The 18,299-nt window shown below is 36.6% G+C and overlaps 1 protein-coding gene across 1 annotated transcript in view; it reads left to right on the forward strand.

The window, feature by feature from the left end:
- The window catches only part of LOC102246204 (chromosome unknown open reading frame, human C7orf60), a 109,461-nt gene extending 91,697 nt beyond the window's left edge, over positions 1 to 17,764 (forward strand). Inside the window, exons 4-6 of the mRNA XM_014536445.1 lie at positions 6,137 to 6,251; positions 12,169 to 12,567; positions 17,289 to 17,764. Of these exons, the coding sequence (XP_014391931.1) occupies positions 6,137 to 6,251; positions 12,169 to 12,567; positions 17,289 to 17,543 (769 nt within the window). The 3' untranslated portion in view covers positions 17,544 to 17,764. The remainder of the gene's footprint in view (positions 1 to 6,136; positions 6,252 to 12,168; positions 12,568 to 17,288) is intronic.
- The last annotated feature ends 535 nt before the right edge of the window (positions 17,765 to 18,299 follow it).

Raw genomic sequence — 18,299 nt, forward strand, 5'->3', positions numbered from 1 at the left:
TCAGATAAAGAGCTTCACAGATAAGAAAAAGCTAAAGGAGTTCATCAGTACCAAACTAGTATTATATGAAATGCTGAAAGGTATCCTCTAAGAAGAGAAAGAAGAAAAAGGTAAAGATACAAATTATGAACAACAAATACATATCTATCAACAAGTGAATCTTAAAATCAAGTGAATAAATAATTTGATGAACAGAATAAACTGGTGAATATAATAGAATCAGGGGCATAGAAAGGGAGTGGACTGACAATTCTCGGGGGGAAGGGGTGTGGGGGATGCAAGAAGAGACTGGACAAAAATCGTACACCTATGGAAGAGGACAGTTGGGGGGGTGGTAAGGGCAGAGGGTGTGGTGGGAACTGGGTGGAGGGGAGCTATGGGGGAAAAAAGAGGAACAACTGTAGTAATCTGAATAATAAAGATTTAATTTTTTTAAAAAAAAGAAGAAAAGCTGAAAACTAATGAACCAAGAATCTAACTCAAAAAGATAAGTCAGCAAATAAGCACACACCACTCCACCCCACCCGCAAAAGTGAAAAGGAAATAATAAAGATAAGAGTAGTAGGGGGAAAAAATTAACAGAGATAAGTTAGAATTGTTAAAAGCATTAAAATTTAAAATCTCAGAAAGAAAAAGGCACAAATAATTTCAGAATTTAAAAAGGGGAATGGAACTATATATATTGAAGACACTTAAAAGATAAAAGTATCACAATTTTTTTTTTGTGCTCATAAATTTCACAGAGCAACATAGTATAATATTAAAGAAGTTAAATCAGTGGTTTAAAATCTCAGAAATAAAAAGACAGGTCCAAATGGCTTCATCAGCAAGTTCTAGTAAACATTCCAGCAAAAATGAGTTATATTCTTACACAAACTAACTGGAACCAAGGTTTGGCTGCCTGCACCATGAAAAACAAACTCTTGAGACAGATGCTGGCAAAAAAAGGAACGTTTTACTTGAGTGCCAGCATCTTAAGTTGATGAGGGACTCTTGTCCAGAGCCATCTCAGCATCTCAGTGCAGGCAGGGATTTTTGTAGGGAAGGAGGGGGAAGCAGAACAAAGAGATTAGGAGAAGGGGCTGAGAACATGCAGGCAGTGTCCTTGCTGGTCCCGATATGGATCTGTAATGTCAGCATACTGGAACTGGTCAGTGCTAGCCAATTCCTGCAGTTGGCCCATCTGCGTCAACTGAAGTCATGGTCAAGGCTGTTTCTTGTACAAGCAGGAACTGGAACTGCTGATGCCTGCAATATGCTTATAAGGAAACTGTCAGTGTGAGTTCCTTTTATCTGTTTATTAGCACATTTTATTCTAATTCCATTTCATGGTTAGTCAGAGTTATTCCCTGTTAAAAAATCTTTGAAAATAGAATTAAAGGAAAGGTCCCACAGTCATTTTAGGAGTTTAGCATGACCCTGATATAAAACTTCATAGTCAGTACATGAAGGGAAAATTACAGTCTGGTCACTCATGAAGAGATGCAAACATCATAAAATATATATACACTCAATCATTATTCACAAATCCATATCTGCAAATTCACCTACTCACTAAAATGTATTTGTAACTCCAATATCGGTACTAATGGCATTTTTAGAGTTATTTGTGGACATGTTCAGAGTGTGTTGTCTGACATACACCTTCCCAGTTGAAGTCAGACAAGGTAGGCTGTCTTCTTATTTCAGCTCTCCTATTATGTACCAATTAACGTCAGGATTATGTTCTGATAAATGCATTCTTAGGTTATTTTCTCGTTGTGCAAACATCATTGAGTACACTTAGACAAATCTTGATGGTATAGCCTACTACACACCAAGGCTACAAGCCTGTACCGGATGTTTCTGTACAAAACAGCATGAGATGTATAAGGCGGACATATAAGGCTGCTGTCAGCTGCTACCAATGCAATACAGCATACCATTATATTTTTTTTATAAGTAGAAAGAATACATTCTAACATAATGATAAAAAGTGTAGTATAGTAAATACATAAACCAGCACCAGTTGTTCATTATCATTATCAAGTATTATGTGCTGTACGTAGTTGTATGTGCTATACTTTCATAAGACTAGCAGCACAGTAGGCTTGTTTATACGAGTATCACCACAAACACATGAGTAATGCATTGCTACTTTATGATGTCACTAGGCAATAGGAATTTTTCAGCTCCATTATAATCTTATGGGATAGATTTGTGTCATATATGAAGTCCAAACTTTGACTGAAATGTCATCATGTAGAGCATGACTGTATACAGAGGCCATTTTCAGTCTATTTAGTGTCACAGTTCTTGCATTTTGGTTTATGATTTCACTTTTAAAATGGCCTCCAAACTTAGTGTTGAAGTTCTATCTAATGTATTAAGCACAAGGGGCTGTTAAACGCCTTACAGAGAAAATACCAGTGTAAGATAAGCTTTCTTTGGACAAGAGCTATAGTGGCATTGGCTGTGAATTCAGTGTTAAAGCTTCATAATATATATACTAAATAAAATATTTTTGTAAACAAAAACACATGTAATCCAAGTTAAGTGTTGATCTGTTGACAAATGTTGTGACCAGAAGCCTAAGCCTATATATCTTTAGGTGCCATGGTTCAGTATCTGTGGTGACTATATACCATAACTACCACTACTATTTATGCATACATAAAACAAATACTCTTATGAAAAGTATAATATATCAAAACCAAATTAGATCCTGCCCAAATAATGGAAGGTTGATTTAACACTACACAATTAATGAGTATACTCTACCATATAAGTAGATTAAAGAATAGTTATTATCTGAATAGCTGAGTAGAATGCATTTGATAAAATCCAACAGATTTGTGTTAAATTAAAAAAAACCAAAACACCAGCAAAGTATAAAAGGAGTTTTTCAAACTTTAACAAGGGTAGTATACAAAAACTACAATGGTCATATTTAATGGTAAAACACTGGAATGATCTCTCTGAGAGAGAGTAGGAACAAAATAGCAGTGACTGCATGTATTCTGTTGAACATTGTATTAGAAGTCCTGGGCAAAGCAGTGAGGCAAAAAATAGATGGAAGTTTGGATGTGTGGATAGACAGGAAAGGAAGAATATAAATGTCATTTTTTACAGACTGTATAATTACATATCTAGATTAGAATACCCCAAATAATACACAGTTAATCAGTTGAGGTAACAGGAACTTAGTAAAGTTACTGGATATAAAATCATTATATAAAAATCAATTCCATTTCTGTAACCAACAATGAAAAATGAAATTTTAATAATAAAGTTTATCCAAAGGGGGAAGCAATAATAGCATAAAAAGACATAATGCCAGCAAAAGATATGTAACCATTCAAGAGAAAATGATAAAGTTATTGGAAGACAATTTAAAAGAAAACCTAAACAGATGGACAATTATGCCATTTCTGTGAACTGGAAAATTCAATATTGAAAAGATATTAATTTTCCCCAAATGGTCTTTAGACTCAATGCTACTGTAATCAAAATCCCAATGGGATGTGTTAAATAAAGGTACTCCTATACAGCAATGAATGTAAATTAACAGCAATTAATGTATAGAAACACATACGACTTTCACAAAATTAATATTAAAAAAGGAAGTCACAAAAGAAAACGTATAGTTTGTAAAACTAAACTGTATTATTTAAGCATTCAGTCATAGGTAGTAAGACCATCAAAAGGATACCATTATCATTTAAGTCAGGTAGTGAATACAATTACAGATAGGGGTAGTGGATGTCATCAGGGAGGGTCTTGCTTCCAGAGTGCAGGCAGTGATATATTTCTTGGCATTGGTGCTAATTACTTTGTTTACTTTGTAATTAGTCTTTATTTTATTTATTTTTATTGATTTCAGAGAGGAAGGGAGAGCGAGATAGAAGCATCAGTGATGAGAGAGAATCATTGATTGGCTGCCTCCTGCATGTGCCCTTGACCAGAATCAAACCCAGGACCCTTCGGTCTGCACACTTGAGGGTTGTGGGTTCACTCCCTGCCCGAGGTCAGGGCACGTATGGGAGGCAAACAACCAATCAATCATTGTGTCTCTTTCACATCAATGTTTCTCTCCCCCCACCCCCACCCCTACACACACACCCGCCTTCCTCTCTCTCTGAAAAGCAATGGAAAAATATCTTCCAGTGAGGATTAACAACAAGAAAATGTAACCCTACACATAGTGCATGCATTTTTTTGGAGGAAATCAACTTTATATTTTGATTTAGTGCCTTTTCCAGGAGCTTAACCTACTGTTTGTAAGTTAACACCTCCCTAATGGGCCCTAAGGTAATAATCCTATATTATAAAAGCCTAATATGCTAAGTGTCTGGTCATCCATTCAACCAATCAAAGCATAATATGCTAATGATATGCTAAGGCCGCTCAACTGTTTGCTATGACATGTACTGACCATCAGGGGTCAGACAGTTGACCAGTCGCTATGACATGCACTGACCACCAGGGGGCAGACGCTCAGACTGGTAGGTTAGCTTGCTGCTGGGGTCCCGCCGATTGGGACTGAGCGAGACGGGCTGGACCGCCCTGGAACCCTCCTATGGTCCCTCCCCAGCTGGCCAATCTCCCACATCCCTCCCCAGCCCCGATCATGCATCAGTGGGGTCCCTCAGCCTGGTCTGCGCCCTCTCGCAATCTGGGACCCCTCAGGGGATGTCGGAGAGCTGGTTTTGGCCCGATCCCACAGGCTAAGCCTAGGGACCCCACTGGTGCACGAACTTGTTCACTGGGCGTCTACTAATGTATAAAGGAGAGACGCTGGACAAGTTCTCTCTGCTCTGTAGAATTTAAGGAGTCAGGATTGTGGTTTTACCCAATTATTTTTCTGCATTTCATTTTTTTTCCAACATCCACTTATAATCTTTTTTTAAAGAAAATTATTTTAAATCAGTGAAATGGCATATGTCTGAAGTTGATTTTTCTTATTGCTATATTGTCTGAATATTAGGATTATAGGCTTTAGACCAGGAGTCCTCAAACTTTTTAAACAGGGGGCCAGTTCACTGTCCCTCAGACCGTTGGAGGGCCAGACTATAGTTTAAAAAAAAACTATGAACAAATTCCTATGCACACTGCACATATCTTATTTTGAAGTAAAAACACAAAACGGGAACAAATACAATATTTGTATTTGCATTTGGCCCGCGGGCCGTAGTTTGAGGACTCCTGCTTTAGACCAACAAAATCCACTGTTTTCCTTCATCCTTGCTGCTATCCATATTTGATGCATTTGGCTAACTTTAAAATATGGTCATTTCTGGTTTTATTGCTTCATTTTTTCCTACTGTGTTTGGACATGAAGAGCGCTCTTAAATAAAAATAAAACAAAAAATTTTTATAACAATACTGTTCTGTTTATGCTTTTCTCTTTGATCCTTTTAACTCATTGAAACAAATTAAAGTACAAAGACATTGTTATATTTACTACTGAGAAATGCTTTGTAAAGTTAAGTACAAAGACATTGTTATATTTACTACTGAGAAATGATTTGTGAATGGATTCTCTCATCTACAGTGATAGTTTTCAAAGTGTGGTCTGGGAATCTAAGTAACCTTCTGGGGTGTCTGTGGAGGAAAAATTATTTTCACAGTAATACTAAAAAGTTAGATGCCTTTTTTACTCTCAGTCTTATGAGTGTAGAGTGTAGGTTTTTCTAGAGACTACATGGCATGTGATGTTGGAACAGCTCGAATACAAAAGCAAACATGAGAATTCATCAATCTTCTATTAAGTCAAGCATTAAAGAGACTTGAATAAATGTAAACTACTGCCTCACTTTTTACTGTCTTTCTAACCTAGATTTTTCATTACAAATATAAAATTTACAAATTTACAATATCATATACAATAGGTTTATTGTTATATCAATAAATGTTTTTTAAACTATTTGACTTTAATTTCAAATATATTTTTTTCTCAAATATGATATTGATAGGAATAACCCACATAAACAAAAACTCTTTAAGGTCCTCAGTAATTTTTAAATGTGTTAAAGGAATCTCAAGACCAAAAAGAGAGCTAAAAGTCTATATGAACTTTTTAATTTTCAGGTGTCTGAATTTTTCTTATAATTTATTTTTATTTTGCTTGTTATAAGACAAAATAATATGTTTTTAGGTTGCTACAAACCTCAGGGAAGATCAGATTACTTGATGTTGGCAGCTGCTTTAACCCATTTATGAAGTTTGAAGAATTTCTAACTGTTGGCATAGACATTGTACCTGCCGTAGAGGTATGTATAGTTATGTTTTGTTTTTGAGACTTGAATATTTTACATGCATATTTACAAAGGAAAAGCATTGTCTTTATATTTTTGAAATACCAAATATATTTAGTGTGTACATATTGATATTGTTTCCATTCAAAAATAAATATATTCAATTAAAATTTTTTAGCATTTAGTTAACAAATATTAACTTGACCTATACCATATTTGTATTTATTTTCTCAATTTTTATTCCCTGTTTATCATTTATTTTTGCAATCAAGAATATTTAGTAAATTGCACAGATTTTCAGATAGCTGTAGTATTTGGGCTTTTGATTGATTTATTTTTTAATGCATCTCTTTCTGAAATGTATTGTGATGTGGAGCCATTATGGAATAGTGGAAATAGCAAAGGCTTTGGAGTTAGCCATAACTTTATTTAATCCCACTATATGTACTTAGTAAAAGAGACTACTTACCTTTACATAGAATGTATCCTCTACTTTTAAAAGGAGACTTTTTTTAGTGACATAAATTTATAATGTTTTCCATTTTACTTTTGATACAACACCAGGCACAAAAAAAAAATTACAAATTAACTTTTTATTTTTATAAAGAGAATACGTGTAAGAATACAAATTCTTTGGCTTAGGGATTTTTTTTTCCTTCTCACTACTATGTTCCCAGCACTTAGAAACCTGCCTGGTACATTAAGTACTTTTTTTTTTTTTTAACTGTTGACAGTATTACAGATGCCTCCCATTTTGTTTTTTGAATAAAAGAATCTAATCTTATGTTCAACCTGGGTTTGAGTTTCTGAGCTTCATTTTTCTCATCTGTATAATGGAGTTAATAATGGATTATACTTTACAAGTTTGTTATAATGTTTACTTGAGGAAAAATATTTAAAGCACCTAGAAAAATACCTGTTACATAGTGAGTGCTAAAGAAATGTTTTCTATCATTATTGAAATGTTTTTAATTGAAGATTCAACTTTTTCATGGGTCTTTAATTTTGATGAGCATGACTGTCTAGAGTAGATCTGTATGAGTAACATTGAGGAACAAGGAAATTCTAAAACCATTAGTGTTATCTCTACTTCCTAAAGATGGACAAATGTTTGCTTTATATTAAAACAGCTCTACTTAGCTTTTCACTGCAGGTGCTATAAGGAGCCATAGTTTTAAAGGGCAGGTGACTCTCGCCTTCCTTCCTCAAGACACATACTTGTATTAGAGATATCCTTCAGGGACTGCTGAGACATGACAACCATTTGATCTGAACCTCAGGCTTAAATATTATTTTTAAAATATTTTATTTGTTTACAGATGTGGCTATAAACTTTCAACTGTAAAATCATTAGGGAAGGCAAAACAACTGCTATACATAAGTTTAGTAGTAGAATCAGACTTCCACAGTTTCAGAACCCTATAATTAAAACAAAAGGAAGAGACACTTCCAGCCAAGATGAAGTAACAGGGACCAGAGTGATCCTTTTTTCCCCTGCCTTAGGCAACAAAAACGTGAACAAAATATTCAAAATAATTTATAAGACACTAGAGGCCTGGTGCACGGATTTGTGCACATTGAAAGGAAATTAATTAGAATATTTTAGAGGACAAGGAGGGACTGTGGGAGGTTGGCTCCAGGGCATGTCCATCCCATCTTGCACAGTTCCAATCAGCTGGACCCAGGCAGCAAGCTAACCTAACGTCAGAGCGTCTGCCCCCTGGTGGTCAGTGCGCATCATAGCGACTGGTCAAATGAATGGTCGGACACTTAGCATATTAGGCTTTTATTATATAGGATTAGACGTTAGATAATAAAGGACAATGATCCCCAAGGGACTGAAACAAATTATATGAGCCCTAAAATTGCACCAGTATATAGCCTTCAGATCATTTTCAGGACATGCACAAAGAGATGATCACAACCCAGCTGATCCCCCAAGTTGTGGAGATGGAGCTAAAAGTTCTAGCAGACCAAAACAGCTAGGGTTCCCAGGGCAGAGTACCAAAGAAATGAGAGCTGCACAGAGGGAAGACTCTGAGGTCTGCAGAGTCCTCCTTCAGTACACAGCTGAGTACTGATCAATATGTGTGTAGAAAACTGCAAGAGAATGGAGGAAGCACCACCTGAAAGGACTAGAGGTGATAGTGCTTGGCACTCACACAGGCTGGAAATAGCCACTCTGGAAAAAGACATGTTAGAGGACTACAAGATAAAAAAAATCTGTCACCTAGAGTCAGCCTATGAACCACTGTCGCAGTTCAGTTCCCAGACTGGACACATTCCTGGGTTGTGGGCTCCATCCCCAGTGTGGGCATGCAGGAGGCAGCCAATCAATGAATCTCATCATTGATGTTTCAGTCTCTCCTTCTCCCTTCCTCTCTGAAACTGATAAAAAAATATATTAAGACAAAAATAAAGAAGGGAAATTTCAGAGTGATGTCAGCATCATGGCAGCGTGAGAAAACCTTAGTCTCCTCTCTTAAAGACACAGCAGGCTGGACAACTGTAATTCATCAAAGGATTCCCTGATCAACACGAAATGTCTGAGTGACCGCACATTGAGCCATCTGAAGGTGGGCTGTAAGAGTGAGCAGGACAGGCATGGGGGCAGGGAGGACCGAGAACGGAGCTGCAGAAGCAGTCCAGCAATTCCAGCAGGTGGTATAGCTGTGCAGTAGGGTTGCAGCCTCCTCTCTGTGGACCGGAGGCTGGTGCACATTGATGCTGAACCCAGGGATAGAGACAGTGAGAAAATGGTGCAAAGGGTAGCACTGCCACCATCACCAAGGAAAAAGAAAAAGCCACGGATGCACAAGCCTGCCTCCCCCCCACCCTCCTGTAGCCTGCCATTTCCAGTGGAGGCAGCAGCAGTAGAAAAAAGTTGTGAAGGAGCAGAGGCAACATTTTAAATGGAGTGGCCTATTCTCATTTGAGCTAAACCCAGTAGAAAGAATAAAGCTGCAGATGTTCATTTCCAAATGAACCAGCTTACCTCCCCCACCTAACCCACCCTACCCATTGCGGTGGAACCTGGTAAAGGCAGAAGGGACACCTCAAAGAGTGCAGGGCAGCTGACTCTTCTGGTTGCAGGAAAACAGGGCTGGAACTCAGACTTGGATTCCCATCACTGGCCACACCACCACAGAGGTGTTGCCCAGAGACTCAGGCAACCACTTATAGAAGGGATGCCCACCTCCTCGGAGAATACTGGCCATTTTCCACACTGAAGCAACATCACCCCACAGAGTCCCACAAGTTCCAGTACTGCAGGTAAGAGAAAACAAAATTTGCACTGTAGCACCGTGTACTGGAAAACAAAAGAAATAACTCTACTTATCAACCTTCAGGATACCCATCTCAGCTACAAAGACAAACATAGACTCAGAATGAGGGATGGAAGATGATAACCCAAGAAATGGTATCCAGAGAAAAGTGTGTGTCACTGTACTTTTATCTGACAAAATAGATTTCAAGATGAAAAGAGTAAAAAGAGACAGATATGTACTTTTATACTGATAAATGGTACAATACATCAAGAAGACATAACACTTCTCAATATATATGCACCCAATCTAGGAGCACTGAAATATATAAAGCAACTACTAACAGAACTAAAGGGAGAAACAGGCCAAAACTCATAGTAGGGGACTTAAATACTGGGAATGTCCAGCTCAGGTGATCAGGGACGCTGTGCCACTGGGACCTATAGGATACCTATTAAATAAGGCCATTCTATCAAGTGCAGGAGTTTATATAGAAACAAACACAGGGAGGCTGCCAAAATGAGGAAACAGAGACATGTCCCAGATGAAAGAACAGGACAAAACTCCAGTAAAACAACTAAACAAAGTGGAGACAATCTACCAGATGCAAAGATGCAAAGTTCAAAACACGGGTTATAAGGATGTTCAGTGATCTCTGTGAGGACTTCTACAAAGAGATAGGAAGTATAAAAAAGAACCAGTCAGAAATGAAGAACATCTTAACTGAAATGCCGAATATATTATAGGGAATTAACAGTGGAGTAGATGAAGTAGAGGATCAAATCATATATTTGGAAGATAAAAAAGCAGAAAACACCCAATCAGAACAGCAAAAAGTAAAGAAAATCCAAACAAATGAAGATAGTATAACAATCCTCTGGGACAACTTCAAGCATATCAACATTTGCATCATGGCAGTGCCATGAGGTGAAGAGAGAGAGCAAGGAATTAGAAACTTATGTGAAAAAATAATGCAGCAAACTTCTCTAACCTGGTGAAGGAAATAGAAATACACGTCCAGGAAACACAGAGAATCCCAAACAAGATGAACTCACAAGAGGCCCACACCAAGACACATCATAATTAAAATGGCAGAGGTTAAAGACAGAGAATCTTAAAAGCTGCAAGATCAAACATATAACTAATAAAATGGCAATAAATACATATCTATCAACAATTACTTTAAATGAAATGGATTAAATGCTCCAATCATAAAGCATGTGGAGGCTGAATAGATAAGAAAACTAGACCCTTATATACTCTGTCTACAAGGCACTCACTTCAGATCAAAAGACACACACAGATTGAAAATAAAGGGGTGAAAAAGATATTTCATGCAAATGGAAACAATTGAAAAGCTAGGACAGAAATACTTATACCAGACAAAATAGACTTTAAAGCAAAGGCTGTTAATAAGAGACAAAGAAGGACTCAGCAATTCTAATTCTGGGTGAAGACACACACAGATTGAAAATAAAGGGATGAAAAAGATACTTCATGCAAATGGAAACAATTTGAAAAGCTAGTACAGCAATACTTATACCAGACAAAATAGACTTTAAAGCAAAGGCTGTTAATAAGAGACAAAGAAGGACTCAGCAATTCTAATTCTGGGTATTTATCCAAAGAAACACAAAACACTAAATCGAAAAGATACAGACATCCACATGTTTATTGCAGCAGCATTTGTAATAGCCAAGATGTGGAAGTAACCTAAGTGTCCATCAATGGATGAATGGATAAAGAAGAAGTTGTGCATATATACAGGGTGAAGCAAAAGTAGATGTACAGATGTGAGTACATGAAACAGTTTATTCATATATTATTATTTATTCTTGTATTTTTATACGAACAACTGTAAAGCTACTTTTGCCCCAACCTGTATACAATGGACTATGACTTCACCATAAAAACATATAAAATCTTGCCATCTGCAACAACATGGATGGACCTAGAGGTTAATGTGCTGAGTGTCATAAGTACAGCATAGGGAATGTAGTCAGTATATTCTAATAAGTATGGTGTTAGATGGCTATTAGATTTATTGGGGTGATCATTTAATAAATTATGTAATGTCTAATCACTGCGTTGTATACCTGAAACTGATATAATAATGTATGTCAACTGTAATTGAAAAGTAAAAAAGTACTTAACATAAAAGAAGAAAACATTTCTATTAAATCTTACCTCAATTAAATTTCAAATAAGCCCTTATTTTTTAAAGATATGTATCTCAAAAATATTTCTGATTTCAGATTACATGTTTTTAGCCCTAACCGGTTTGGCTCCGTGGATAGAGCGTCGGCCTGCGGACTGAATGGTCCCGGGTTCGATTCCAGCCAGGGGCATGTGCCTTGGTTGCAGGCATTTCTAACTCTCTATCCCTCTCCCTTCCTCTCTGTAAAAAATCAATAAAATATATATATTTTTAAAAATTACGTTTTTAAATGGCAACTAGGAATTATCTAGAATGAATTACTCTGATTTCTTTGACTAAAAGTTTTGATTTAATAACTTTGTGCAAATGGAATAATTTAGAAGGGAAAGGTACATAATTAAAGTTTGAATTATATAGAAATGCTTTGAAATAGTTTGGTATAAACTCTGAGTAATAAGGTGGAAGTAATTTTGGAATTCTAATGTGCCTTGTTTTTCCACTTCTGCAGAGTGTATATAAATGTGACTTCCTGAACTTGCAGCTTCAGCAACCACTCCAGCTTGCACAGGATGCTATAGATGCCTTTTTGAAGCAGCTGAAAAACCCTATTGATTCTCTTCCTGGAGAACTTTTCCATGTGGTTGTTTTCTCTCTCCTTCTTTCTTATTTTCCATCACCTTACCAGAGATGGATTTGCTGCAAGAAAGCCCATGAACTGTTAATGTTAAATGGTTTATTGCTTATCATCACACCTGATTCCTCCCATCAGAATCGTCATGCTATGATGATGAAAAGCTGGAAGATTGCTATAGAGTCCCTGGGCTTTAAACGTTTCAAGTATTCAAAATTTTCACATATGCATCTGATGGCATTTAGAAAAATATCCCTAAAAACGACAAGTGACTTGGTAAGTAGGAACTACCCTGGGATGTTATATATTCCTCAAGATTTCAACAGTATAGAAGATGAGGACTATTCTAACACTTCCTGCTATGTTCGATCAGATATAGAAGATGAACAACTGGCATATGGTTTTACAGAGCTCCCTGATGCTCCATATGACTCAGATTCTGGAGAAAGTCAAGCCAGCTCCATTCCTTTCTATGAGCTAGAAGATCCCATATTGCTTTTAAGCTAATATATAAACAGAAAACCTTTCATTCCAGACTCCTAAATTGCTTACACTAATTGGAAATACTAGCATGAACTCAGTACTTAAAAAACCTGGTTTGCAAAGGAGAAATGCAAAGGTTGACAGAGTTTGCTATTTTTTTCTACTTTTGGATTTTAAAATTTATTCTTATATAGAAATCTTAAAGTTTCATGCAGAGTGTGATTCTTGTCATAGCAGAAACCACTATTACATTAGCATTTAGCACTCAGATATTATAGAAAGATACCTTTTTCTTAGTATTATTGTGAAAAATGAAGCATAATTTGCTATGTATTTTTTCATCTTTTCAATGTTGACTTTAAACCATTGCAGTGAGAAACTTTGGGATATGTAGAAAACTGTAGATTGCACTTTGATGGTTAACCAGTTAAATGTATCAGAAATAGATTGATTTAGCTGTTTTGTGATGCACTTACTCTTTTTTCTAACTAAATTGCTATCTGTTACAGAAAGCCATTTTCTTTTCAGTTTTATGTGGTGATCCAATATTTCCTGAACTTCTTGGAATTGATGGTAATTTTTGTCCTTGATCTTGCTCATTTGGCAACATCAGATACTGGGGGAGAGAGTTCCGCCTAAATGTGTATTGTAATTTGATTAGCACAGTACAAAAACCACCATTGCCAAAGTAGAGTTTTCATAACTTTCTTGTTCTTTTGAGCCCTGGTGTTAAATATATTTAACTGTGCACGTTCACTTTTGTTTTTTTAAATGTAGAATTCATTTACAAATTATCCTATTTAAGTAAGGAACAATATAATACTCAATATTGACCTAAAACACCTTTGTGAAAGGGTTTGCACTCGTAAGAGAGCTTATGTTTTATCTAGACTAACTTTTCATAAGGGGTCCTCACTTTTCCACTAAGGAGGTATACTGCACTACAAGTCTGAAATTATATAGAAAAAAATTAAAAGTAATCTCTGCTGGTAGTCTCATAAAATGGTTTTGAGCTTTTGGTATTCTTATTTCTATATAAATGCTAACTAAAACTTTTCTTTGAAAATATAAATCATTCATTGGCTGTGGAAATTTTCCCTTTCCACATTGATAAATCTTTCTGTGTTTCTGAATCAGAAGCAAATGGTTAAGGAGAAATATATGTCCAAACAAGACAAGATTTAGTTTAAATAGCTAAGAATATTTAGTCTATGTTGTCTTATCAGCCAGAAATTGTCATGTAAATTATCATTTTTAAGAGTGCCACTGTGTGGATTTTTTTTTCAAGTGGTTTTTACATTAAAATTACCTCATACTGAGGTTTTTGCACTGAAATATCAGTTTCAGATTTCATGGTTAATGTACGTATGTGTGTGTGTGTGTTTAAAGAAAACTTGTATTTTCAATAGTTGATCTAAATTTCATAAACTGCACTTCTTTACTCTGGTAAAACTGATGTTTTTGTGCTTATTGTGAATTACCGTAGTCAATTTTGAATGTCAAACTTTATTTAGAAGTACAAAGTGTATTTTTAAGATATAAATGGTTGAATGTGTGTACCTGATATTTCTAATTAAATTTCACATTCTGAATTAATGAAAGTAATAAGATTGTAATTAACCTAAGAAAGTCAGTTAACTAAATGCAATAAATACTGGTTGTTCAAATATGCAATAAGTAACTTGAAATTTTTCCTTTACTTTCAATAGCTTTTAATAGATTCTTTAAATAAAGATTGACTTTTCTTTCCAGTTAAGCACTGCAGGTCAAGTCTTGTAGCTCCCCTAAAAAAAAACACATGTGTTTTAGTAATACTTCTTTTACCATATTGTTTTCTTTGATTTGACTAAATACTATCTTAAGGGCAAAGAAAAAAATATACCAATGAAAGTGCTTTGAAAGTAAATGAAAACAGTGCTTTTGAGATCCTGGTGTAGGAGTCAGCATTTGTATTACAGCTAAATGTTGGTGCTATAAATACTTCTGGTTTTTTTACAGAGGTTGATTCTGCTTATGCTCTGAAGTGTGCATGATGTATTTTAAGTAGTAGGTTACAGAAAAATCTCTTTATAAAACCTATACTCCCACTTACTATAAGTTTCTTTGAATTTATAAATACCATTTGTTACTGTAAATTCAGCTTATTCAAATTAGGTTAGTAAGGATTTAAACGAACACATATTCTATCAAAGCCAATTCAATATGTGTTAAAATATAAATAGTCATGTGGCTTGGTGCCAGATTATATATGTAATATCAAGAAAAGTTAATAGAACCTTCTAATACTGTATTAATATGGATACTCTTGAGAATGATTTCATTTGGATATAAAGAAGTAAGGGTCCTCCTGATGCATTCACAGTTGAATTCTCCAAAATAATTTGCTGTTTCAAAAACAAATGATCCTTTGGTTGGATTCTTTAGGATCAGTTGGTTTATATCATAGTTGCCAAGTGGTGAGAGGTGGCATACCTGAAAGTGTTTGTTGTATTTTTTCACATTTTGTGAACAATGCACATTTATTACAATTTTTTAATTTTCTAATATACATTGTCCATTACTTGTAACCTGAACTTTTTGTGGGTTTTGACCCATCTCGTTAAGTGGTTTCAAAATGGGGAGGCAATTTAGAACTTGAATGACTTAGAATTTTCTAGCTATGTTTATCTAATCACTGTATGTCAACTATATCATACTCCACTTTCCTTGAAAGTTATTTACATCAGAGATACTTTTGGAAGTCAGCAAGTAACAATCATAGTTTCTAAAATGCCACAGGCCTTTTCACTAAGAATCCAAAAGATAACTTATTTCCCAAAGCCAGGCATGGATGAAACATTCCCCGGAAATAAGGTAGATGGGTGATTGCTGGGAAGAAGAGAAGTAAGTAGGCCAAATCCCTGGAGACTGCCTGCCAGAAAGATACTTAGGAAACAGACTGTAATAGGAGCTCTATGTTTTCTAACACCATTGAAGCACTAGCACAGATCAAAGTACCAGAGTACAGGTTGCTGTGAAAACAGTGGGGACCCGGGGATTTTAAAGTAATAAGATAAAATTTTTATAGAGAGGAAAGCTGATGATCTGGAGCTGTGTTACCAGAAGGATTATCAAGATAGGAGGGACCCTGTTGGCATAGAGAATGGTGCCAATTGGAATGAGGAGCTACAGAATAAGTGGTAGGATGCCACAAGCTATCTCTTTAGTCTTGCTTGATTCTTTAATTGAGGATTAATTACTACACTATTATACTAGACTAGGTGCTGTAAGGAATAAATACTGTGCTCTTCAGAGCTGACAATGTAACAAAAAATAGCATTAACATGAGATAACAAAAAAAAAACTTTAAAATTGCATAATAGCATATTCTTGTATTGCAGCAACTTGTGGTCATATCAAAGAAATCTGTTCACATGACCTTTGGCTCATTCTTCATAGCCAATCTAGATGCATTTTACTTAAATATGGGTATCCCTCAGGGAAGTGCCAAATGTAAATGATGTTGTTACTCCCTAACTCTCCCACAGCAATCCTCACTCACTCCTACAGCTTCTATGTTGAAATCCCAGGGTGGGGAGGGACAAGCCTGTGCCCACCTTTGCACTAGCAAGTCCCTCTGCCTACAATGTCTTTATTTTATACTGGATTTGCATGGCTAGTTTGTTATTAAGGTTTTGGCTTACATATAACCTCCTTAGGAGTATAGCTGAACAAAAGAGTGGAGGTTTGGCTGCCTGCTGCAAAGAAAGCCAAACTTTTGAGGCAGGTGCTGGTGCAAAAGGAAAAGAGGTTTTATTCAAGAGCCACACTGCAGGACCTGGGAGAATGGTGAACTCCTGTCTCAAAGACCATCTTCTCTTCCTGCTCAAGCCCCCTGTTCTTATAGGGATAGGGAGTGGAGGGCCTTTTTTTTTCCTTATCCACTACCTTGTTAGCTTTTGGCAGGCTTGAGACCCTTCCTAGCTTTCAGTTCATCCAGGGCCCTATCCATTCATATCTTACCTATCCCCAGAACCAGAGATTCTTACTATCTACTGAAAGAAGAGGTGGATCAAGAATGGAGGGAAGCCTTTATGTGAGGGAGGAGGATCGCTGTCTTTGGAAGGTGGTATATATGGTGTCTAGAGGATGGAACTATTGAACAAGCAAAGCTGGTAGACTGCTTCATATTTCGAGAGCCGGTGTTGTTAATGGGCTTCCAGAGTGAGACCTATTGTACAAACAAGTGTTTAGTGAGGGGTATGCCTAGTAGTGCTCTATTGTACAAACAAGTGTTAGTGAGGGGTATGCTTAGTAGTGCAGGGGGAATTGTAGTAAAATCAGAAACTGGATAAACTAAAGGATCCCCATGATCTAATCCTGAGCAGGGCTTTGGGTGGCACACCCAAATGCAGGATAAATTTTCTAAGGAAGCCACTGTCTGGGAAATGCAGAATAAAATAAAAAGTAACATTGTCACTTAGCTTTGGGAGGCACTGTTCCTTTCTGAAAGAGGAATTTTAAATCTCTTTCAGGAGTGCAGGTCCAGCTTTGCAGTATCAACAGCAGTAGCAAGATCACGTCCTCCTCAGGTGGTGCCCACTTTATCTGTGTGTGGTGGATCCAAGGCTCGATTCCTGTCGGCTTTAGTGAAGAGTGTGTTGTCAGCAGGACGTCATAGAGACTGGTCCATTGCTTGGCTAACTGCTGCTCAGGACCTTGAGACTTCCGAGTCTTTAGTAAAACTGTCTCCCGGCTTGAATGGGTGTAAGGGCTCGTCAGACAGGTAGATAGACCTGCAATGAGCAAACTTATGCAACATTGTTAGTGTTTGCCCTAGATGATGTACATACGGCTTTTACATTTTCTATTCATGTTTTAAATCTAAAGGAAGTGTTCCTAAAACAGAAAATTGGAAGGATCTCCCATAAACTTTCAAAAGGGCTTAATTTAAGCCCACTTCAGGGCACTACCATAGTCCAGAACAAGGCAATAGAGAGTTCCTGGTCCCATTTCACATGTGTTCCCTGGCATATTTTCACCAGGGTCGTCTTTATTATTTGGTTCATTTTCTCAGTCTTCCCTGTAGATTGGGGTCTCCAAGATGCATGTAGTTTTTACTGAGTATGTAGTGCCTCTCCTATCCTTTCTTCTGGGAGATTATTGAAGTGAACAATGGTCCATTGTCACTTTGAATGTTGAAAGAAAGACCAAATCTAGGGATTCTTTTTTTCTTCTAAATATATTTTTATTGATTTCAGAGAGGGAGAGAGAGAAACATCAATGGTAAGAGAGAATCATTGATCGGCTGCCTCCTGCATGCCCCACACTGAGGATTGAGCCCACCACCCAGGAATCAAACCAGTGACCTCTTGGTTCCAGGGTCGATGCTCAACTGCTGAGCCACACCCAGTGGGGCTAGGGATTATTTCTTTGAATGGTTTTGTTACCTCAGTTGTCTTCCAGTGTTGTTGGGATATGTATGCCTCTTCCTATCCAGGAAAGGTATCTACAAAAACTAATAAAAATGTAAAGTTTCCTGTGGT

Source organism: Myotis brandtii, unplaced genomic scaffold (assembly GCF_000412655.1).
Source record: "Myotis brandtii unplaced genomic scaffold, ASM41265v1 scaffold162, whole genome shotgun sequence".
Classification (NCBI taxonomy): Eukaryota; Metazoa; Chordata; class Mammalia; order Chiroptera; family Vespertilionidae; genus Myotis; species Myotis brandtii.